The sequence below is a fragment of the Pongo pygmaeus genome, chromosome 2 (genome assembly GCF_028885625.2).
Source record: "Pongo pygmaeus isolate AG05252 chromosome 2, NHGRI_mPonPyg2-v2.0_pri, whole genome shotgun sequence".
Classification (NCBI taxonomy): Eukaryota; Metazoa; Chordata; class Mammalia; order Primates; family Hominidae; genus Pongo; species Pongo pygmaeus.
In genome coordinates this window covers 61,339,069-61,362,249 of record NC_085930.1, presented here as the reverse complement: position 1 = coordinate 61,362,249, position 23,181 = coordinate 61,339,069, and the positions used below count along the sequence as shown (strand labels likewise).

The 23,181-nt window shown below is 46.7% G+C and overlaps 1 protein-coding gene across 1 annotated transcript in view; it reads left to right on the top strand.

Moving 5' to 3' along the window:
- The window catches only part of RPN1 (ribophorin I), a 30,854-nt gene extending 11,765 nt beyond the window's left edge, over positions 1 to 19,089 (top strand). The window contains exons 3-10 of the mRNA XM_054482139.2: positions 1,066 to 1,372; positions 7,133 to 7,342; positions 8,847 to 9,039; positions 12,189 to 12,288; positions 13,009 to 13,147; positions 13,366 to 13,485; positions 16,637 to 16,882; positions 18,460 to 19,089. Coding sequence (XP_054338114.1) covers positions 1,066 to 1,372; positions 7,133 to 7,342; positions 8,847 to 9,039; positions 12,189 to 12,288; positions 13,009 to 13,147; positions 13,366 to 13,485; positions 16,637 to 16,882; positions 18,460 to 18,642 — 1,498 coding nt within the window. The 3' untranslated portion in view covers positions 18,643 to 19,089. The remainder of the gene's footprint in view (positions 1 to 1,065; positions 1,373 to 7,132; positions 7,343 to 8,846; positions 9,040 to 12,188; positions 12,289 to 13,008; positions 13,148 to 13,365; positions 13,486 to 16,636; positions 16,883 to 18,459) is intronic.
- Positions 19,090 to 23,181: the final 4,092 nt, after the last annotated feature.

Genomic DNA, 23,181 nt, shown 5'->3' with positions numbered 1-23,181 from the left:
ATATATGTTTTTAAATGGAGTTATTCTTGGTCATTTGTAAACAGATTTTTGTTATTTACATTGTACATGGACATCTTTCCATGTTAAGATATGATATGTAGGTTAGCCATATTTCTAATGACTGCCAGTATTCTATTGTGTGAAGCCATATTTCTAATGACTGCCAATATTCTGTTGTATGGTTCTATTAAAAATTTTTTTTTTTGAGATGGAGTCTCTCTCTGTCACCCAGGCTGGAGTGTAGTGGCGCTATCTTGGCTCACTGCAACCTCTGCCTCCCAGGTTCAAGTGATCCTCCCACTTCAGCCTCCCAAGTAGCTGGGACTACAGGTGTGCACCACCATGCCCAGCTAATTTTTGTATTTTTAATAGAGACAGGGTTTTGCCATGTTGGCCAGGCTGGTCTGGAACTCCTGACCTCAGGTGATCCACCTGACTTGGCCTCCCAAAGTGCTGGGATTACAGGCATGAGCCACTGCACCCAGCCAAGAGATCACCTTTAATATAATAATTTAAGTCTTTTATTAACCGGACATGGTGGCGGGTGCCTGTAGTCCCAGCTACTCGGGAGGCTGAGGCAATAGAATCTCTTGAACCTGGGAGGTGGAGGTTGCAGTGAGCTGAGATCGTGCCACTGCACTCCAGCCTGGGCGACAGAGCAAGACTCTGTCTCAAAAAAAGAAAAAAATAATTTAAGTCTTCTAAGACAGATATCTAGTTGTTTCTCTCAGGGCTGTTTATAAATAGCAAGAGTGTAAAACAGTGTAAATGTTCAACAATGGAACAAAAGTTAAAAACTTTCTAATAGGTAATCCCAGCTACTCGGGAGGTTGAGGCAGGAGAACCGCTTGAACCCAAGAGGTGGAGGTTGTGGTGAGCCGAGATCGCACCATTGCACTCCAGCCTGAGTGATAGAGTGAGACTCCATCTTAAAAAGGGAAAGGTGATCTCTTAAAGATAATCGCTTTTGTCTTTGGTTCAAAATTTTGTTGTGACTTTGAACTGCTACTACTGTTTTCAGTATCCTCAGTCTCTCTTACTTCTCTTGCCTTGTTCTTCCTTTAGTGGGAGATTCTTCACAGTCAGGCTCCCGGTTGCTCTTGATCCTGGGGCCAAGATTTCAGTCATTGTGGAAACAGTCTACACCCATGTGCTTCAGCCTTATCCAACCCAGATCACCCAGTCAGAGAAACAGTTTGTGGTGTTTGAGGGGAACCATTATTTCTACTCTCCCTATCCAACGAAGACACAAACCATGCGTGTGAAGCTTGCCTCTCGAAATGTGGAGAGCTACACCAAGCTGGGGAACCCCACGCGCTCCGAGGACCTACTGGATTATGGGCCTTTCAGAGATGTCCCTGCCTATAGCCAGGTAAGCTCAGGTGGAGTCCACAGCCCATCTGTGTCTGCTTCAGAGAATGTCTTGCAGAGTGACTACTGGTTGATAGGCTTGGGTGGTGTGGGGTGGATGAAATCTGCAGTCATTTCTAAGGTCATCCCAAAAATGTTTAACCTGCAGTGAAATGACTCCACGGGGGTCTTATTTCTCCTTTGGGGATCACAAATAGAGGCTAGGGGTAGCATTTGGAGAGGTGGAATGGGTGTTGGGGGAGATGGAAGCAAGGCATTCCACGCAGAGGCAGTAAGAGGGACAAAGGCCTTGAGATGGTGTGGCTGGGCAGATACTGGGGTAGCAAAGCTGTCGGAGTGGTTGAGGGCCTTCCTTGAACGTTGGGCCTCGGTTGGAACTTGAAGAGAGAGGGAGCAATTAAGGCTTACAAAGATTTTGTTACTATGGCAAATTGCAAACATGCCAAAGTACAAAGACTAGTATAAACTCCCACACACGTCACTTAGATTCAGTGGTTATCAGGTTACCATAATTAACCTACCTCTTTTCTTCTTTAGTGGAGTACTTAAAAAAAATTTTTTTTTTAAGAGACAGGATCCTGCTCTGTTGCTCAGCCTGGAGTACAGTGGCATAATCATAGCTCACTGTAACCTCAAACTCCTGGGCTCAGTCTGTCTTCCCAGCTCAGCCTCCCATGTAGCTGGAGTGACAGGTGTGTGTCACTATGCCCAGTTAATTTTTTATTTTTGTTGTAGAGACAGGGTCTTGCTTTGTTGCCCAGGCTAGTCTCAAACTCCTGGGCCCAAGTGATCTTCCTGCCTTGGTCTCCCAAAGTGCTGGGATTACAGCATGAGCCATGGTCCCTGGCCTTTTTGCTAGAGGATTTTAAAGCAAATCTCAGCGGTCATGTCTTTTTACCTACTTCTATACCATCTCTAAAAAATATGGATATTTTAGACGTTTAAGATTTCTTTGCACTGGGTGCAGTGGCTCATGCCTATAATCCTAGCACTTTGGGAGGCCGATATGAGAGGATTGTTTGTGCCCAGGAATTCAAGACCAGTCTGGGCAACATAGTGAGACCTCATTTTTACAAAAAATAATAAGCTGGGCATGGTGACACACTCCTGTAGTCTCAGCTACTTGGGAGGCTGAGGCGGGAGGATTACTTGAGCCCAGGAGGTTAATGCTGCAGTTAGCTATGATTGTACCACCCCAGTCTAAAAAAAAAGATTTCTTTGCATCTCTCTGTGTGTTTAGAACATGTGTCACCAAGGATGTGCAATAAAAATACTTTGTTCTGATGCTGCTTGAAGTAATTGTTTCTTTGTTTTTTTGTCTTTTTTTAATTTTATTTTTTTTTGAGAAGGAGTCTTGATCTGTCATTCAGACTGGAGTGCAGTGGGGCGATCTCAGCTCACCGCAACCTCTGCCTCCTGGGTTCAAGCAATTCTCCTACCTCAGCCTTCTGAGTAGCTGGGATTACAGGTGCCCGCTACCACACCTGGCTAATTTTTGTATTTTTTGTAGAGACGGGGTTTCTCCATGTTGGCCAGGCTGGTCTTGAACTCCTGAGCTCAGGTGATCCGGCTGCCTCAGCCTCCCAAAGTGCTGGGATTACAGGTGTAAGTCACTGCGCCCAGCCTGTTTTTTATGTTTCAAATGTCAGTTTGATACATAGTTAGGGCTGTTCATTTTGGGTTGTTTTAAACTTTTAAGAACTTTATATTAATGTAATTTTTTGAATATGAAAACAACATGATTTCATAGTCAAAATTATATATAACAAATATGTAACAAAATTATATGTAACAAGTTATATGTAACAAAATTATATATAACAAGTTACATGTAACAAAATTATATATAACAAGTTACATGTAACAAATTATATATAGCAAGTTACATGTAACAAAATTATATATAACAAGTTACATGTAACAAAATTATATATAACAAGTTGTATATAACAAGTTAAAAGGCCAGGTGCATATATATATGTATATATGGCCTTATATACATAAGTGCACTTATATAAGATACTTATATATATATATATTTATATATATACACACATATATATATATAAGGCCAGGTGTACCATTTTGTTTTTTTTATATGTGTGTGTGTGTGTGTGCATATATATCACAAGTTATATATATATATATGTATGTATATATATGTATGTATATATGTATGTGTATTTATGTATGTATATATGTGTGTATATATATGTATGTGTATATATGTATGTATGTATATATATGTATGTATATATGTATGTGTATATATGTATGTGTGTGTGTGTGTGTGTGTATATATATATATATGTATGTATATCTCACAAGTTATAGGGCCAGGCGCACTGGCTCATGCCTGTAATCCCAGCACTTTGGGAGGCTGAGGCGGGCAGATCACTTGAAGCTAGGAGTTCAAGACCAGCCTGGCCAACATGGTGAAACCCCATCTCTACTAAAAATACAAAAATTAGCTGGGTGTAGTTGCACTCAACTCTAGTCCCACTTGCTAGGGAGGTTGAGGCACGAGAACTGCTTGAACCGAGGAGGTAGGGGTTGCAGTAGCCAAGATTGTGCCACTGCACTCCAGTCTGGGCAACAGAGCAAGACTCTGTCTCCAAAAAAAAAAAAAGTTATAGTCAGAGAATTCTTGCTTCCGATTCTCCTGTTCATTTGTTCTCCTTGGTAACCATTTATGTTAGCTTTTGGTTTATTCTTCTAGCGTTTCCTTCTAAATGTATGAGGATTTGTAGTAAACATACTCATATTCCTCCATGTCTCAAAACATAGCTCCCTATGTATATTGTTGCACGGTGGGGTTGTTTTTGGGGAGAGAGAGGGTTTCTGTGCCTCCTGTTGTGGTTGCAGAGTGCCCAGGGCCCATGTGCCCACTGTGAAGATGACAGCCTTGCCACTCTGAGCTGTGCTTTCTCTAACTGCATGATTTCTTTTACTTAATTAAAACTGAGTGAGAGTTCATATTGGGACACTGATTTGATTTTCCTCTACGCAGGTTTTTAAAAATATAAATATTTTGGGTTTTCGACTTTCATCCATTTTAAGTTAATAGAACATTCATGAGAGGCTGGGCGTGGTGGCTCAGGTCTGTAACCCTGGCACTTTAGGAGGCCGAGGTTGGCAGATCACGAGGTCAGGAGTTCGAGACCAGCCTGGCCAACATGGTGAAACCCTGTCTCTACTAAAGATAAAAAAATTAGTCGAGCATGGTGGCATGCACCTGTAATTCTAACTACTTGAGAGGCTGAGGCAGGAGACTCACTTGAACCTGGGAGGTGGAAGTTGCAGTGAGCCGAGATCGCGCCATTGCACTCCAATCTGGGCGACAGGGTGAGACTTCGTCTCAAAAAAAAAAAAAGGTTCATGAGAGACCATTTGGCAAAAAGGAGGATTTGAGGTCAGTTCACAGCCACTATCGACACTATAGACATTTTAGTACCTGAGTTGTTTCTAAGCATAGGGCTTTTTAATGTACGTATTATGTTTAATGTCATATTATGTATAAAGTATTGTGTAATACCTTTGCCACTTAGAATATTCTCTAAACATTTTACATATTACTACGTTACCTTTGTCAACCTTTTTTTTTTTTTTTTTTTTTTTTTTTGAGACAGGGTCTTACTCTGTCACCCAGGCTGGAGTGTAGTGGTGCAATCTCAGCTCACTGCAACCTCTGCCTCTTGAGTTTAAGTGATTCTCCCACCTCAGCCTCCCCAGTAGTTGGGACTTAACAGGCATGTGCCACCATGCCTGGCTAATTTTTGTATTTTTTGGTAGAGACAGGGTTTCACCATGTTGGCCAGGCTGGTCTGAAACTCCTGACCTCAAGTGATCTGCCCACTTTGGCCTCCCAAAGTGCTGGGATTACAAGTGTGAGCCACTGTGCGCGGCCGGCCTGTAAACAGTTTTTTTTTTTTTTTTTTTTTTTGAAACAGTCTCACTCTGTTGCCCAGGCTGGAGTGCAGTGGCACAATCTCGGCTCACTGCAACCTCCACCTCCCGGGTTCAAGTGATTCTCCTGCCTCAGCCTCCTGAGTATCTGGGACTACATGTGCCCACCACCACGCCTGGCTAATTTTTCTATTTTTAGTAAAGACGGGGTTTCACCATATTGGCCAGGCTGGTCTCAAACTTCTGACCTTGTGATCTGCCCGCCTTGGCCTCCCAAAGTTTCACTGCACCCAGCCTGTAAACCGTTTTTAAGTGGCTAACTCACTGATTTGATGTCCTAGAGCTTATTTGCCAAGTTTCTATAGTTAAACAGTTTTTTTTTTATTTGATATTATAATATACATCTCTGCATATTATACAAAAGTTATGTATTTTTGTATTCTCAGGATTTTCTGAAGTAATGTTTTTCAAATTGAAGGATATGAACATTTTAAAATCTCTTGCTGGTTGGGCACAGTGGCTCATGCTTATAATCCCAGCACTTTGGGAGGTCAAGGTGGGTAGATTGCTTGCGACCAGCTTGGGCACCATGGTGAAATTCCATCTCTACAAAAAATACAGAAAATTAGCTGGGCGTGGTGGCATGCACCTGGAATCCCAGCCACTCATGGGGCTTGAGGTGGGAGGACTGCTTGAGCCCAGGAGGTTGAGACTGCATTGAGCCAAGATTGTGCCACTGTACTCCAGCCTGGGTGACAGAGTGAGACTGTTTATAATTAAAAAAAAAAAAAGAAAAACCTCTTGCTGTATTTTGCCAAGTAGTTTTTCAAAAGATTTAATCAATTTTTTAGGATTCCAGCGTGTGAAACTGCTGGTTTCCTAATGCCCTTGCTTGTACTGGCATTAAATGCTATCAAATATGATTATGAGTGAATTGTACTTTTAAAAATCTAGTCATAGAATGAGGGAATAAACTAGTGAATAAACTAGCTGTAAGAGCTAACAAAATAGATCTTGTCCTTTTCATAGACTTTTGGGAAGCAAGGTGTGTTGGGCCTTATTGAGAGGTAGTATTTACCACATAGAAGAGTGAAATCAGTCTGGGCACGATGGCTGGCTGGGCGTGGCGGCTCATACCTGTAATCCCAGCACTTTGGTAGGCCAAGGTGGGCGGATCACCTGAGGTCAGGGGTTCGAGACCAGCTTGGCCAACATAGTGAAACCCCATCTCTACTAAAAGTACAGAAATTAGCCAGATGTGGTGGTGCACGCCTGTAATTCCAGCTACTAGGGAGGCTGAGGCAGGAAAATCACTTGAACCCAGGAGGTGGAGGTTGCAGTGAGCTGAGGTTGTACATTGTACTCCAGCCTGGGTGACAGAGCAAGACTCCGTCTCAAAAAGAAAGAAAAAAAAGTGAAGTCGGAACTTAGCAGACCTTGTATTGCCACTTAGGTTTATGACCTTGAACAAAATTTTGGAAACTGCCAGGCCTTGAGATTTTTATTTGTCAAATGGGGATAAGTAGTTCTTATTTCATCATATTGTCTTGAGAATGAAATGAGATAATGCACTTATTTAGAACTCTTACAAAACTGCCTAATACATACAATCAGCTCCAGACATATTATTTTTTTGCGTCCTATTTTTTGAATTAATAATATATCAGGAACATTTATTCCCATATGTTAGCAAGAAGTCCTAGTAAACATAATTTTAAAATGTTGCATATGTTAGGTACATCATAATTTACCCATTCTGTTGCTGATATATAGGTTGTCTCCAGTCAATTTGATTTAAACTAATGGTGCTTTCTCTGTTGCCAAAACTTTGAACTATTTGTTTCCTTCCTTCCAGGATACTTTTAAAGTACATTATGAGAACAACAGCCCTTTCCTGACCATCACCAGCATGACCCGAGTCATTGAAGTCTCTCACTGGGGTAATATTGCTGTGGAAGAAAATGTGGACTTAAAGCACACAGGAGCTGTGCTTAAGGGGCCTTTCTCACGCTATGATTACCAGAGACAGCCAGATAGTGGCATATCCTCCATCCGTTCTTTTAAGGTATGGAATGTTCAACTTGGACATTGTGAGAAACGAGGACTTTATCATAGCTACCTATTCTTTGCTTTTCGAAACTAGCTAAATATTTAGGCAGTTGTTTAGGGTTGACTGATGTTCATCTTGTTGATTGGCAGTGTTAGAAACCAACAGAATCTTAAAAAATATCCCCCCATATATATAAATAAGCCATTTTCTTTTTTTTCTTTGAGACAGTCTCACTGTGCCACCCAGGCTGGAGCATAGTGGCGTGATCTCTGCTCATTGCAGCCTCCGCCTCCTGGGTTCAAGTGATTCTCCTGCCTCAGACTCCTGAGTAGCTGGGATTACATGCATGCACCACTACACCCAGCTAATTTTTGTATTTTTAGTAGAGACAGGGTTTCACCATGTTGGCCAGGCTGGTCTCGAACTCCTGGCGTCAAGTGATCCACCTACCTTGGCCTCTCAAACTGCTGGGATTACAGGCGTGAGCCACCATGCCCAGCCTAAACCATTTTTTTTTGAGACAGAGTCTCGCTCTGTTGCCCAGGCTGGAGTGCAGTGGCAGGATCTCGGCTCACGGCAAGCTCCGGCTCACGGCAAGCTCCGCCTCCCGGGTTCATGCCATTCTCCTGCCTCAGCCTCCCGAGTAGCTGGGACTACAGGCGCCCGCCACCACGCCTAGCTAATTTTTTGTGTTTTTAGTAGAGATGGGGTTTCACCGTGTTAGCCAGGATGGTCTCAATCTCCTGACCTCATGATCCACCCGCCTCGGCCTCCCAAAGTCCTGGGATTACAGGCGTGAGCCACCGCGCCTGGCCTAAACCATATTTTTTAAATGAAAATTTGAATAGAAAAAGGAAAAGCATATTCATAGTACTGTGCCACCCAAACACAGCTGACATTTTGATCTATTTCTTTGTTCTTTTGTAGTGTTTTTAAAAAACATTTTATCATATTGCATATACAGTTTTTAAATCTTTTTTGTCCCATAAATGCAATCTTATAAACTTGTTTTTTTACTTTTGTATGATAGAAGGGGTCAGTATGTGAACAAAGGTATGATCCCTTCCTCCCATGATCAAAATACACTGACAGATTTGGAAGATACAATAAAGAATATCAGGTAGAAAAACCCTTTCTGTAACCCTACCACCTAGTAATTTGATGAAATTTCTTCTGTCTTCTATCTTTAGTTTTCTTCTCTGCAAAATAACTTGCAGGATTATTTTTACCTTTGTATTAAGTCTTCAATGTTCACAAAGGTATTTGCATTTCCCTTAATTATTTACTGTTTAGAAGAATTTGGGTAGTTAGCACCCTTGATTGAGAAGTCGACGCAATTTCTAGAAATTTTGAAACCTTTGTGGGAAAGTTAGACTTTTTTAGGTTGTTTATGTTTGGGGACTATTTTAATTAAGTAGTACCATGTGAGGATCTTGGTGCAGGAAGTCTTCTGTGTTGAGGATCATTTCCTCTCAGCTGGTTCCTGGAGTTTTAGAAGGGCATATCCACTCTCTTGCAGACCATCCTTCCTGCTGCTGCCCAGGATGTTTATTACCGGGATGAGATTGGCAATGTTTCCACCAGCCACCTCCTTATTTTGGATGACTCTGTAGAGATGGAAATCCGGCCTCGCTTCCCTCTCTTTGGCGGGTGGAAGACCCATTACATCGTTGGCTACAACCTCCCAAGCTATGAGTACCTCTATAATTTGGGTCAGTCTTCAATAGTAAGGGAGAAACTTTTCTTTAATTTCATGAATTTTCTTTCTTTCAATTATCAGTCTTTATAGATGGAGTGTGTTCATTTGTCATTCTCAGGAAGGCTGGTTTATCAGGACCAACTTTTTATGAGTGGGTACGAGTTACTATTGTAAAAGTAATACATGCATTTGATAGTCAGTCCGAACAGTATGTAAAAGTCGTCTTCTTACTTGCAGTTCTGTCATCAGATGGAACTGCTGAAATTCCTTTAAATAGTTTTTGAGTTATTTAAAAAATGAAAATTCAGAGAATAATAAAAAACACTTTTATATGAACACCCAGAACTAATGATTGAAAACATTTTGTCATATTTTCTTCAAGTCTTTCTTTTTTTTGAGACGGAGTCTCACTCTTGCCACCCAGGCTGGAGTGGAATGGTGCGATTTTGGCTCACTGCAACCTCCACCTCCTGGTTCAAGTGATTCTCCTGCCTCAGCCTCCCGAGTAGCTGGGATTATAGGTGCCCGCCACCACGCTCAGCTAATTTTTTGTATTTCTAGTAGAGACGGGGTTTCACCATGTTGGCCAGGCTGGTCTTGAACTCCTGACCTCAGGTGATCCATGGGCCTCGGCCTCCCAAAGTGCTAGGATTATAGGCGAGAGCCACCACGCCTGGCCAAGTCTTTCTTTAAAACCTTTTTACTGAAAAATAAGATAAAACCATACAAAAAATTTATAGCTCAGTGAATTATTATGAGGAAGACCTTGTGCCGCTCCCCACCCCCTCCTGTCAAGAAATCAAAATTTGCTAGCTACCCAAAAAGTGTTCCATGTACCTCTTCCTTCTCAAAGTCACTGCCCCGCCTTTGAGTAATCACTTTCTTGAATATCTTTGTAGTTTTATCACCCAAGTGTATATCTCTACATACTATACCTTAGTTTTGCCCTTTTCAATCTATTCAATTTGCCTTATCTATTAATCTGCAGTTAACATCTACATCTGTTTTTCTTGGCTTGATCTCCGCTCACTGCAACCTCTGCCTCCTGGGTTCAAGCGATTCTCCTGCCTCAGCCTCCCGAGTAGCTGAGACTACAGGCATCCGCCATCATGCCTGGTTATTTTTTGTATTTTTAGTAGAGAGGGGGTTTCACTACGTTGGTCAGGCAGGTTTTGAACTCCTGACCTCAAGTGATCTGCTTGCCTTGGCCTCCCAAAGTGCTGGGATTATAGGTGTAAGCCACTGTGCCAGGCCTGTTTTTTCATTTAAAACTTTTCTGGGAGGCTGAGGCGGGAGGATTGCTTGAGCTCAGGAGTTTGAGACCAGCCGGGGCAACATGGTGAAAACGGGTCTCTACAAAAAAATTTTTTAAAATGAAAAATTATCTGGCTCACACCTGTAGTCTCAGCTACTTGGGAGGCTGAGGCAGGAGTAATAACACTTGAGCCCAGGAAGTTGCCCTCTGGCCTGGGTGACAGAGCAAGACCCTGTCTCTAAAAAATAAAGTTGCTTTTCTTTGCATTTATCTTAAAGCATTAGCATTATTGTTTGTTGTTATTCACTCTAATCCATCTTAATTAGCCTTAATTCCTAAAATGCCTCTTTTATTTCTACATTTTTTTCGTGATTTCTATCATTTTTCTGAATTTTTCTTTCTTTTTTTTTTTTTTTTGAGACGGAGTCTCACTCTGTCGCCCAGGCTGGAGTGCAGTGACGCGATCTCAGCTCACTGTAACCTCCCAGGCTGGAGTGCCTTGGCACGATCTCAGCTCATTGCAACCTCCGCCTCCTGGGTTCAAGAGATTCTCCTGCCTCAGCTTCTGGAGTAGCTGGGACTACAGGCGTGTGCCACCACGCCCAGCTAATTTTTAATTTTTAGTAGAGATGGGGTTTCACTATGTTGGCCATGCTGCGCTCGAACTCCTGACCTCAGGTGATCCACCTGCCTCAACCTCCCAAAGTGCTGGGATTACCGGAGTGAGCCACCGCGCCTGGCCTGAATTTTTCTAATTATTGTTTACATTGTCCTTGCATGACTTACATGATTTTGTTAGTACCTTTAGCTTGTTTTGGAATAGCAGGAGCAGTCTCCTGGTTCGTTTTTATGGGCGTCTTGCTGGCATGTTTTCATTTTCTTATAGGGATGTTCTTGTTTTCATCCCATTTTTCTTATATAACTTAATCTTTTTTTTTTTTTTTTTTTTTTTCTTTTTTAAGACGGAGTCTCACACTGTTTCCCAGGCTGGAGTATGGTGGCACAATCTCAGCTCACTGCAACCTCCACCTCCTGGGTTGAAGTGATTTTCTTACCTCAGCTTCCCAAGTTGCTGGGATTACAGGCATGTGCCACCACACCCAGCTAATTTTTATAGTTTTAGTAGAGACGGGGTTTCACCATGTTGGCCAGGCTGGTCTTGAACTCCTGACCTCAGGTGATCTGCCTGCCTCTGCCTCTCAAAGTACTGGGATTACAGGCATGAGCCACTGTCTGTTGATCATTTTTAATGTGACCTTTCCGAAGGAGGGATGGTTTAGAGTGGCTTTTGTACCTTCCCAGATCTCTGCTATTTTAGTGTGGTATACTGCAAAAACATGTGGCTTGCTTTCTGAGCTTTCCCCTGTGCGGTTTTTGAGTTCCATTGTCCCTATCATGCTCAATTTTGATTGTGTTGAGCAGTTTCTCCTCACTGTAGGGCACTGTCCCAGAAGGGGAGTTCTGCTCTCAGGGACTAGACTGCTGCAGACTCTTAGACCTTCTGCAGGCCCATTTCACTCACCATTAGGCAGGGCACAACTGCTCCAAGTTTCAGCCACTCCTCACATTGGCCTGCTGTGCTCTCTATGGAATCCCAGTTGTGTGTTTGGGGGTTCTGCTGTTCTCAAGCCCTGTCAGTTGCCCTGTTTCTTCTCTCTGCTTTCTCCTTCACAGACACTGATAACGTGAAGGTCTTGTGGCTGTCGGTGTTTTGACCCCCATCCCTGTCTCTGTGTTGTGGGGTTCAGTAGAGATACTTTGTTGCCTGGTTTTGTTGTAAACACGGTCCATGGGTTTTTGGTTTTGCTGTCTAGTTGCTCTGTCTTTATGTGAGCCCTGTACTTCTTTCTCTCCTGCCTATTTGATCTGTTTTCCACATCATGGCTTATGCTTGCTTGATCCTTCAGGTGACCAGTATGCACTGAAGATGAGGTTTGTGGACCATGTGTTTGATGAACAAGTGATAGATTCTCTGACTGTGAAGATCATCCTGCCTGAAGGAGCCAAGTGAGTGTGACTGTTCCTCTCCTTTGCACCCGATTTCTCTGGTTGTACCCTTGTGGTACCCTAAGGAGAGCCTGTGTTCTAGGTGCACAGTCTTTGTGTCACTTTTCTCTAGATTTACTTTATCAGGGAACATCTACTTGGCCTCTCTTGAGTCACATGTCCACTCTGACTGCCAGAATGAGAGACCCCTTGATTTTCTTCCTGTGGAGAATGTTCCATAGTGGAAGAGTAGTTCCTCACGCAAATGCAGGCTGTGCTGTTTACCAGGAGAAGGGATAGTGGGCCTGGGCAGACAAAAGCAGGACATGTCCCCTGCCCCATAAGAAGCTCTTACTCATGTGAAGAGAAAGAACATTCAGAACAGCTCGTGAGGCATCTGTTCTAGCCTCCCAGGGACTCACTGGGTAGGATGTACAGGAGAGCTGTGTCAACTTTGTGACTCCAAGGAGTGGGGCCATTACCTGTGAGAACTTGGGAGTGGAGGATTCAGAGGGACAGTTGTTGCCCCAGCAGACAAGGGCTTTAAAACAAAGGGCTTTCTGGCACTGGCTCCCCTGTCTCAAGAGAGTGGGTGTTCTCCATAGCTGGGAAGGGAGCAGAGTGGAGGAGTGTGAATTTAGTGATCTTGAAAGGCCCCTTAGCCTTGGAATTCTCTGATCCTAAACCTGGTTTATCGATGTAGTTGGTTGGAGGCTATATTTTATTCCCATCTTCTTCCAGGAACATTGAAATTGATAGTCCCTATGAAATCAGCCGTGCCCCAGATGAGCTGCACTACACCTATCTGGACACATTTGGCCGCCCTGTGATTGTTGCCTACAAGAAAAATCTGGTAGAACAGCACATTCAGGACATTGTGGTGAGTGGCTCCACTGTTTGCCTTCCATGGTGTCTTCCCCAGACAGTGGGCTCTGGGGCCAAGAACTCACCCCCGTCCCTCCTTGGGCTGGAGTCATTTGAGCTCATGGCGTCTTCTGGTCTTGGGGTGGGGCAGCAGGTCAAGTGGGCCAGCCTGCGTGAGTCTAGGCTCCCGTGTCCCTACAGCCCTGATGAAGCCTGTCCTCTTGCTTCTCCCAGGTCCACTACACGTTCAACAAGGTGCTCATGCTGCAGGAGCCCCTGCTGGTGGTGGCGGCTTTCTACATCCTGTTCTTCACCGTTATCATCTATGTTCGGCTGGACTTCTCCATCACCAAGGTACCATCTCAGCCTTCTTCCTGCTTGTCATTTGTGTCCTTGGTAATATTTCACCAGCTTGAGCACCGATCCTCACAGTGAGCCCAGGGCGGGACGCCATGGCCAAAAGACCCCTGCCTATGCTCATCCTTGCTGGAAGGGTACTTTGTTTTTGTTGCTTGTGGTCACCAGCACAGGAGGTTAAGTCCCTGCTTCTGTCTTGTTTTGGCTCTGGAGACAGAGTAACTTGGATGCTCAGTTGAGGTAGGAAAAACATGAAAAGATTGGTGCTTATTTAGCTGTTTTGCTTCTTGTTATTCAGTGGAACTTGGAGGTGGAACTCCCCTCTTAGTCCCCTCTCCCTCCCCCCATCCCCCTTGGTGATTCCTTGTTGGGAGCAGAAACCACTGACCTGGCCCCGTCAGCACCCTTCTCCCCACCCCCACTATCTGCTCCCTGACAGGCTCTGTGGCTCCTTGGTCCTCCCCAGGCTGCACTGCTGTTATCCTCAGGTCATCCTCTTGGTCTTTTCCTTCCTTCCTTCCTCCATTTCTCATTCTCTCATTGTTCCTTAGGGCTCTTGGCGCCGTGCCCCAGGGTAGGCACTAGTACCAGGCACTTATTGGTGAGGCCTGGTGGAGGAGATGAGCACAGCTGGTGCTTGAGGACTGTGGGAATGTGATGACAGGCACAGGGTGTGCTTTTTTTTTTTTTTTTTTTTTTTGAGATGGAGTCTCGCTCTGTTGCCAGGCTGGAGTGCAGTGGCGCAATCTCCGCTCACGGCAACCTCTGCCTCCCGGGTTCGAGCGATTCTTCTGCCTCAGCCTCCTGCGTAGCTGGGACTACAGGTGCGCACCAAGGGTGTGCTTCTAGTGGGGCGACCTGGGAGGCCCCAAGGCTACCCTGAGAAGGTGACAGGCAAAGAAGGTGGGGAAGGGCATTCAGTTGGAGGGGCTGATGTTTGTGAGACAGCAGGGAGGGGTTTTGGTAGGACCTGTGAGCAAAGATGTTGATCCAGCCGAACTGTGTGGGTCCACTTATATGCAGATTTTTTTTCTTTCCTTTTTTTCCTGGGACGGAGTCTTGCTCTGTTGCCCAGGCTGGAGTGCAGTGGTGTGCTCTCGGCTTGCTGCAACCTCCACCTCCTGGGTTCAAGCAATTCTCCTGCCTCAGCCTCTCGAATACCTGGGACTACAGGTACGTGCCACCACGCCTGGCTAATTTTTTGTATTTTTAGTAGAGATGGGGTTTCACCGTGTTAGCCAGGATGGTCTCAATTTCCTGACCTCGTGATCCACCCGCCTCGGCCTCCCAAAGTGCTGGGATTACAGGCATGAGGCACCGTGCCTGGCCAGATTTTTATAATCAAATGCAGATAGGAAATACAATACTCAATACAGTGTTTGAGGGATCTGAAACCCAATATGTGGAGGGCTGACTTTTTGTATACTTGGGTTCCACAGGGCTGACTACAGGACTTGGAGTATGTGCAGATAGTCGGAGATGGGGGGGGGGGGGGTGCCTCGAGGAATAAGTGTGTGTGTGTGTGTGTGTGTGTGTGTGTGTGTAATTATTTCTGCTGAATCATTGGAGGTTAAGTTGTAGACATTGTGCCCCTTTATCCTTGAATAGTTGAGCATGTGTGTAGCCTGAGCATGTGTGTAGCCTGAGAGCAAGGGTATTCTCTTACATAATCACAATACAATGATCAAATTCAGGAAATGTAATGTTGCTAAAAATCTGGTAGAAGAGCACGTTCAGAACTTTGTGGTGAGTGGCTCCACTGTTCTGCCTTCTGTGCCTTCTTCCTCAAAGAATGGGTAATGTAATTGTCCATTAGTTAATTAATACTATTAACTGGCCAGTTAATTAGTACTGTTGACCAACATCCAGTCCATAATTTTGCTGACTGTCCCCCGATCAATCACAGCTCACCGCAGCCTCGAACTCCTGGGCTCAAGCCATCCTCCCCCTCATCCTCCCAAGTAGTTTGGGACTACAGGAGCATACCATCATGCCCAGCTAATTAAAAAAATGTTTTTTTTCTTGAGACAGAGTCTCACTCTGTTACCCAGGCTGGAGTGCAGTGGCACGATCAGGGCTCACTGCAGCCTTGACCTCCTGGGCTAAAGAGATACTACCATCTCAGCTCCCTGAGTAGCTGGGACTACAAGCATGCACCACCATGCCCGGCTAATTTTTTGTATTTTTATTAGAGATTGGGTTTTGCCATGTTGGCTAGGCTGGTCTCGAACTCCTGGACTCAAGCAATCTGCCTGCCTCGGCCTCCCAAAATGTTGGGATTACAGGTGTGAGCCACTGCACCTGGCCAAAATATTTTTTTGTAGAGACGGAGTCTCTTTATGTTACCCAGGCTGGTCTTGAACGCCTGACCTCAAGTGATCCTCCTGCCTCAGCTGCTCAAAGTGTGGGGATTATAGGTGTGACCCACCATTCCCGGTCCTTTCTTTGTGTTTAATAACCTTGACATTTGTAGTATAGAGACCAGTTTTATAGAATGTCCCTTAATTTTGGTTTATCTAATGTTTCCTGCTGATGAAATGGGCAAGACTGCTGTAATGTATATGCAGGGCACACTGACATTATCATCCTTATTCACATCTATCTGTCTGCCTTACTGGACTGTGAAGTGAAATGTCTGCTTCATCTTCTTTTTTTTTTTTTGAGTTGGAGTTTCGCTCTGTCGCCCAGGCTGGAGTGCAGTGGTGCAATCTCGGCTCACTATAGCCTCCGCCTCCTGGGTTCAGGTGATTCTCCTGCCTCAGCTTCCTGAGTAGCTGAGATTACAGGTGCCCGCCACCATGCCCGGCTAATTTTTTTTTGTATTTTTAGTAGAGATGGGGTGTCACCATATTGGTCAGGCTGGTCTTGAACTCCTGACCTCGTGATCTGCCCGCCTTGGCCTCCCAAGGTGCTGGGATTACAGGCATGAGCCACCAGGCCCAGCTGGTCTGCTCATCCTTATGGCCCTAGTTTTGCCCATTGCTGAACCTGGTCTAGATTAGGTGTCAGTAGGGGTTTGACTCTGACTTTCCAAGAAGGTGGCATTTCTTTTTTGGATGGCTGGTGGTGGCAGATGTTCTTTGGGAGATAAGGTCAGAGTGGACCCAAGCCTGGATGTTGTCACACATGGTGCCTCTCCTTCCTTCAGGATCCAGCCGCAGAAGCCAGGATGAAGGTAGCCTGCATCACAGAGCAGGTCTTGACCCTGGTCAACAAGAGAATAGGCCTTTACCGTCACTTTGACGAGACCGTCAATAGGTACAAGCAATCCCGGGACATCTCCACCCTCAACAGTGGCAAGAAGAGCCTGGAGACTGAACACAAGGCCTTGACCAGTGAGATTGCACTGCTGCAGTCCAGGCTGAAGACAGAGGGCTCTGATCTGTGTGACAGAGTAAGTGTCGGGCATCACAGAGTCACTTGGCTTGGGGCCCTCCATGCCTCACTGCTCTGTCTAGGGCAGATACTGGGCAGCTCTCTTGCTTACCTGCATGCTTGTGGGATGAGACTGCATCTGGCTGTAGCTTTTCATGTGGTGCCCGTCCTTGTGGAGGAACAAGGGATTTTTGGGGTCCTGGTGTGAGCTGGGTATGGAGGAAGCTCTGCTAGCCTCGTCAGCACTGTGTGCCCTTGTGGCCAGTATTGAGAGTAGCTGCATCCTCTCCTGGAGGCCAGACTGTTCTACGTCCCAGGCTGCTTATGTTGTGGTAAAATGAACCTAGACTTTAGAATCAATAGGTTTGAATCCAGGCTCTGATTCAGAGTTTGTAAACCTGGCCAAGTCACCTAACTCCTGTGCCTCAGTTTCCTCATCTATAAAATGGGAATGGTGTTAGCCCCTCATAGGGGTTGTGAGTGTGAAATGAGTTAATGCATGCAAAATATTCAGAACCCTGCCCTGATACAAGCTATGTAAAGGAGTTGTCTGTAAATGAGGACAGTAACCTTTTTGCAGAGGTGCCCCTCAAAGTCACTGACTCCCCTGTCCACTCCCTGGCATTCCCTCTCCTCTGTGTGAATTTCCTCATAGCACCTACCACTTTTTTTGTTGTTTGTTTTTGAGATAGGGTTTCACTATGTCGCCCATGCTGGAGTGTAGTGGTGCAATCTCCGCTCACTGCAAGCCCTACTTCCAGGCTCAAGCGATCCTTCCACCTCAAGTAGCTGGGATCACAGGTGCACACCACCATGCCTGGCTAATTTTTTGTATTTTTTGTAGAGATGGAGTTTCGCCATGTTGCCCAGGCTGGTCTTGAACTCCTGAGCCCAAGTGTTCTGCCTGCCTTGGCCTCCAAAGTACTGGAATTACAGATGTGAGCCACTGTGCCTGGCCCACACCTACCACTTTCTGAAACAATTTATTCTTCTACTTAAGTGTTATAATTGTATGTCAGCATCTGAGGGCAAGATCCCTTATCTGTCCTTAGTGCTGTTTTCTGGAACCTAGAATTGTGCCTCGCGCCATGGCTCACTAAACATTTGTTGAATGTTGAATGAATGTGACTATACCAGTCCTCAATGTGACATACAGTAGGTGACAAGGGCTGTCACCCCCCCTTCCGTTGCCATTGATCTTTTGCCTAATTGAATCCCTGGAACTAATTTGGCAAGCTGCAGGGAGAGAAGTGATGTTCATAGAGGAGCTGCTATGTGTCAGGGGCATGATAGGCGCTGCCAAGTAGTTTCATACTCAGTCGTCAGAGTCCTAGAATGGAGATGAGACCCAGGGATGGTGCAGGGCTTGTTCACAAGGGTGTAAGAACAGGGCTTGTGGGTGGTGAAGTTGGCATTTGAAGCCAGGCCTATCTTCCTCCATAGCCAGCCCTGCTGCCCTGGGACACTGTGCTGTTGGCTGCATTTGTGGCTGATCCCTGTGGAGCTCTGGGGTCTGTAGGCCTGGGAGATGGTGGGGCCTGCTGAGTGGGGTGGGAGGACCGCTCACAAGTCCTGCCCTGCTCTTGCCTCGGTCAGGTGAGCGAAATGCAGAAGCTGGATGCACAGGTCAAGGAGCTGGTGCTGAAGTCGGCGGTGGAGGCTGAGCGCCTGGTGGCTGGCAAGCTCAAGAAAGACACGTACATTGAGAATGAGAAGCTCATCTCAGGAAAGCGCCAGGAGCTGGTCACCAAGATCGACCACATCCTGGATGCCCTGTAGCCCCTGCCCGCATCCTCCAGGGGGCCCAGTGTGCCTGCACTTTGCCGTGGCAGGCAGAGTGGGTGGTAGTGGGAGGTTGTGCATGGAGGCCAGTGAAAGCTGACATCTGTAAAAGGCCTTCAAGGAAGAGAAACCAGGCCCTTGCCTCAGGCAGTGTAAGCTTGCTGTTTGTCCTTAAATCTTTCCTTTTTTTTTTTTTTTTTTTTTAAAAAAAGAAAGCTTTAAAAAAACTCCCATTAAAAACAAAACATCTTTGTGTTTTGAACAAAGGAATTTTCAATATTTGATTGGTATTCTGTTCTGAAGTCTAGGATATTTTTTCAGCCTATAAAGCCCCCTGTTTTATGCCCTTCTAATTCCTGATGTTTGGGTATTGTGTGAGTGCATGTGTTTTTTTTTTAAAGCGTGTGTGAACAAATGGAAATAAAACAGGGACTGTGAACATTTGTTTTTGGTCTGTTGAAGATCTCATAATTTAATTCTTAATTTTGGGAATAGTGCTTTTATCAAGTGCTTTTTACTCATTAAATAATGGATTTGCTTCTCAGCAGGTTTGCAAGGCAAGCATTTACATTTTACATATTAGAACACTGAGGTATTCTAATACTAGAGTGTTGAAAGAGGTGAAGTGGCTTAAGTCACAGAATGGAGTAGTGGAGTGAGGCCTCCATTTTTGTAGTTTTTGCATCCTTCCTGTGAGTCATGTTTTACTCAGCATCAAGGAAACAGTGATGAGCAAAGCAGAGATGGTTCCTCTCAGGAGGCAAGGGATTGAAAGGTCATGTGGGGAATCGACAGTGCCAATGAGTGCCAGGCTTTCTGCCACTCTTTCCTCTCTGCAGGAGTTCACTCCCTGTCTCCACCTAAAGAATTCCTGCTCAGCCTCAGGCAACATCTTAAGGTTACTGTGTCAGGAAGCCATCCATGGCCTGCCACACTCAGTCAAGTCCTGTGGTACCCTCTCGTTTTCCTTTGTACCTCTTCTCCACCTCATATACCACAGTTGGAATGTGTGTGATTACTGAACTAGCTTCAATAGGGCAGGGGTTTCATCTTTATGTTAACAGCTAGGTGTTCAGACCAATCTATGACATGTAGTTGGGTGATTGAATGTTTGCATGAGTGGCTTACAAACAGCTTAAATATTGGCAGGTGGGTTGAGGGATTACTGGGGAAGTCTGTAGAAGACCAGTTGTGAGGAACTGATGCTGAATTCTGTTTCAGACATGGCAAAATGGAGGTGCTCAGGACATCCAAGTGGGAATGTCCCGGGGCAGGTGGATATTCAGGCCTGGAATTCTAAGGTCTGGTGTGGAAGTGGTAAATGTGGGGCTGCTGGGCCTAGACATGGTTATGGAAAAGGTGAGAAGGAGGCTGTGGGAAGGGACAGTGCCTAGGAAGGGTGTAGAATAAGAAGAGATCCAGAACTGAATATTAAGACGACAAAGTAATAGTGGCCACCTGGGTTGACAAAGACCAGGACTCTCCTCACCTGGGACGAGAAAGACCAAGACTGTGGTGTCATGAAGCCAAGTGGAAAAATGTTTCCAGGAGTGAACCATCTGAGGCTGAAGAGACCGAGCAGTGCCTTTTGGCTGTAGGAGTGGATCACTGAAGCCTTTTACCCATTGGTGACTTGAGAACTGTGTTGGTGTGGGGATGGGAATTGGACGGAAGTGAGACTTTGAGTCCTGACAATGCATTTCGCAAACAGGCTGGGAAAGGGATGAGTGAGGGCCTTCAGGAGGCTGTGCAGCTTGAATGTTCTACTCTAAGGTGGGAGACACCAAGTGTGTTGAATGCCACTGGGAAAGATCCAGTTGAAAATGAGAAGTTGAACATAGGGATTAGGAGATTGTGCAGGGGGGAAATGAGGGATCCAAAGACAATGGAAGGATGGGAGGAGCAAGAAGGAAGACCCTCCAGAGTGGGGCTCTGCAGTCGGATCCTTGGATGGAAATCCCAGGCCTGCCGCTCTCTGTGACCTTAGGCAAGTCTTTCCGTGCAAAATGGAGTAGGGCTGTTACCTGCTTCCTAGGATGGCTGTGTGGGTCACATGCGGTCATAATGCAAGGTGGCCTATAGCAAATGCTTGTTAAACAGCGACGGTCTCGCCGAGCTTTGGCCTGAGCCGGGGGCAGAGGGTTGGTCCTGTCCTGGGGGTTGGAAGCCATGGAGGCCACGTTGAATCAGTGTTCACAGTGGTGTGCCCGTGGACCTGGCCTTGGGAGCCCCTGCGGGAGGGTGCATACCCTGACCTGCCTGAGAGGCGTCTGCCGCAGCCCCTGCTTCCCTAGGGAACCCCCGGGCGGCTGTGCCTCACGGAGGGGCCCTGCTTTACCGCGGCTGCATACCACCTCGGGCCATTTGGTCTGCTGCTTCAGCAGCTCTCTTCATCCTCTTCCTCTCCCTGAAACTTTTTCTCCGTTTTTTGGAGCAGTCAGAAAGCTTGGCCGAAACCAAGAGAACTCGCTGGGCCCGCGTGCAGATTAGTGGGCGCCCTCTGCTGGGCTAGCGGGCCTCTCGCAAGCCTGAGGAGCGAGCTGCGCTTGCGCCCTGGTGTCCCTTCGTAACACTGCGGCACGTCACTAGGGGGCACCGGGGAGTCTGGGCTAACACGCAGGCGCAGACGGCGGGCTCGGGCTAGAAAAGTCGCGCATGCGTGGGGCTGCTCCTAATTTAAAGGCAGCGCGGCTCCAACATAACCAAAGCCAATTCTCCGGCTGTGGCGCCACCTACGGGTGTGGGCTCGTAAACGGCCGCCTCTGGCCGGACTAGGACTGGGTCTGGGGTCGGCGGCTCAGGACCACTGGGCTGCTGAGGGGCTTAGCCATGGGGACCTGGGCTCTCAGTGCCCTGGAAGGCCGCAGGGCTAGCTGGGCTGGCCAAGGCCGGCGGCTCCCCCAGCATCCTGTGGTGGGTGCATCCCTGGGCCCAGTGGGGCATCCAGCGCTGCCCTCTCCACCTACGGGCTTACATCCTTTGGTTGCTGGGACAGAGCGCCTTATGCCACGCGCAGCCCTGCGCTTCCCTGATCTTCGGTTTCCCCAGTAGTAAACAGGGCCTCAGTTTCCCCCTTGTAAATCTCAGGGAGGAGGTGAAGTGGGGCCCTAGGTGTAAAGCCAAGTTCAGGCTGGGCATCCCTTGGCTCAAGGTGACATGCCCCAGACACCTGACACCTCTCACTTAGTCTCAGACCCAGCGTACCTTCTCTGTGGCCCTCATGTGGCCGTATAGGAGTGGCCCACCCACTCCCACTCCCATTCAGATCCCCAGGCCACAGTTCCTTTTGTCCAGCCTTGGCCAAGATGCCTGACCCTAGTGGCCTGGCCCTGGCAGCCTCCATGGCTGCAGCTTTGGGATGTCCCTGTAGTCATAGGTGGCCTCATGGCAGGCCCCCAGCCTTGAACCTGGACCCTGGCTCAAGGAGGGGAAAACACGGCTGAAGAAGGGCTGGGTGTCACTTTCTCTCTTCCATTTGTCTTGGAGGCTGTCATGGGAGAAAACCCCAAAGGACCCAGTGCGCCCTCACAGTTTCACCACAAGTATCCTGACCGGGCGTCTGGTGCCGAGCTGATAGTGCAGGCCCCGGCCGCAGCCCCGCCGGAAGCCCATGCTGCCAGCGGTTGGGGGCCGCAGGCTCAGACAGGAAATGCCCCCGTGTGTACCCCAGGGCCCTCTGCAAAGGCCTGATGCTTTGGATGAGGCCTGGCGCCATTTTGAAGCTGGGCCTGACTCTGGGATTCTGGCCTGGTTCTGGGGGCTGGTGGCCTGGGATCTGGGGACTGCTTTGTCACCTGCCTGGACAGGTGTGGGAGATGACAGGGAGGGAAGAGAGAACCTCCAAACTGGGCTAGACCTGAAGCGAAAGCTGAATGATGCAGCCTGTCCCCTACCATGGCCAAGCCCTTCATGGTGCCCCCAGCCCAGCCCTTTAGGGTCTCAGCTTCCATCAGGCCCTTTAGTTCCATATGTGGTGTGACAGGCCCAGGACTAAATGCAGGGGACACAGAAGGGAGCAGACAGCAGAAGTGCTGGGCATCAGGAAAGGCAGGCCGGAAGGGAGGGCCATTAGGAGGGGCCATCGTGGCATCTGAAGGATTTGCCTGTGGGGAATGGTGGGGAGGAAGGAGCCCAGACTCCTTTTTTGACTTCCACTCAGGGGATAGAATTCAGAAAGATTTAAGACGAGTGTCTCAGTCTGTTAGGGCTGCTATAACAAAATACCATAGACTGGGTAGCTATAAATAGAAATTTGCTTCTTATAGTTCTGGAGGCTGGGAAGTCCAAGATCAAGGCACCAGCAGATTTGGTGTTGAGAGGTCCTGCTGCTTGGTTCAAAGATAGCACCTTCTTGTGTCCTCACATGGTGGTAGAGATGAGGGAACTCTCGGAGGTATCTTATAAGGGCACTAATGTCCGTTCATGAAGGCTCTACCCTCATGGCCTAATCACCTCACAAAGGTGCCACCCTCTAATGCTTCACATTGAGGGGTAGGTTTCAACATAAGAATCTGGGGGGATGCAGACATTCAGTCT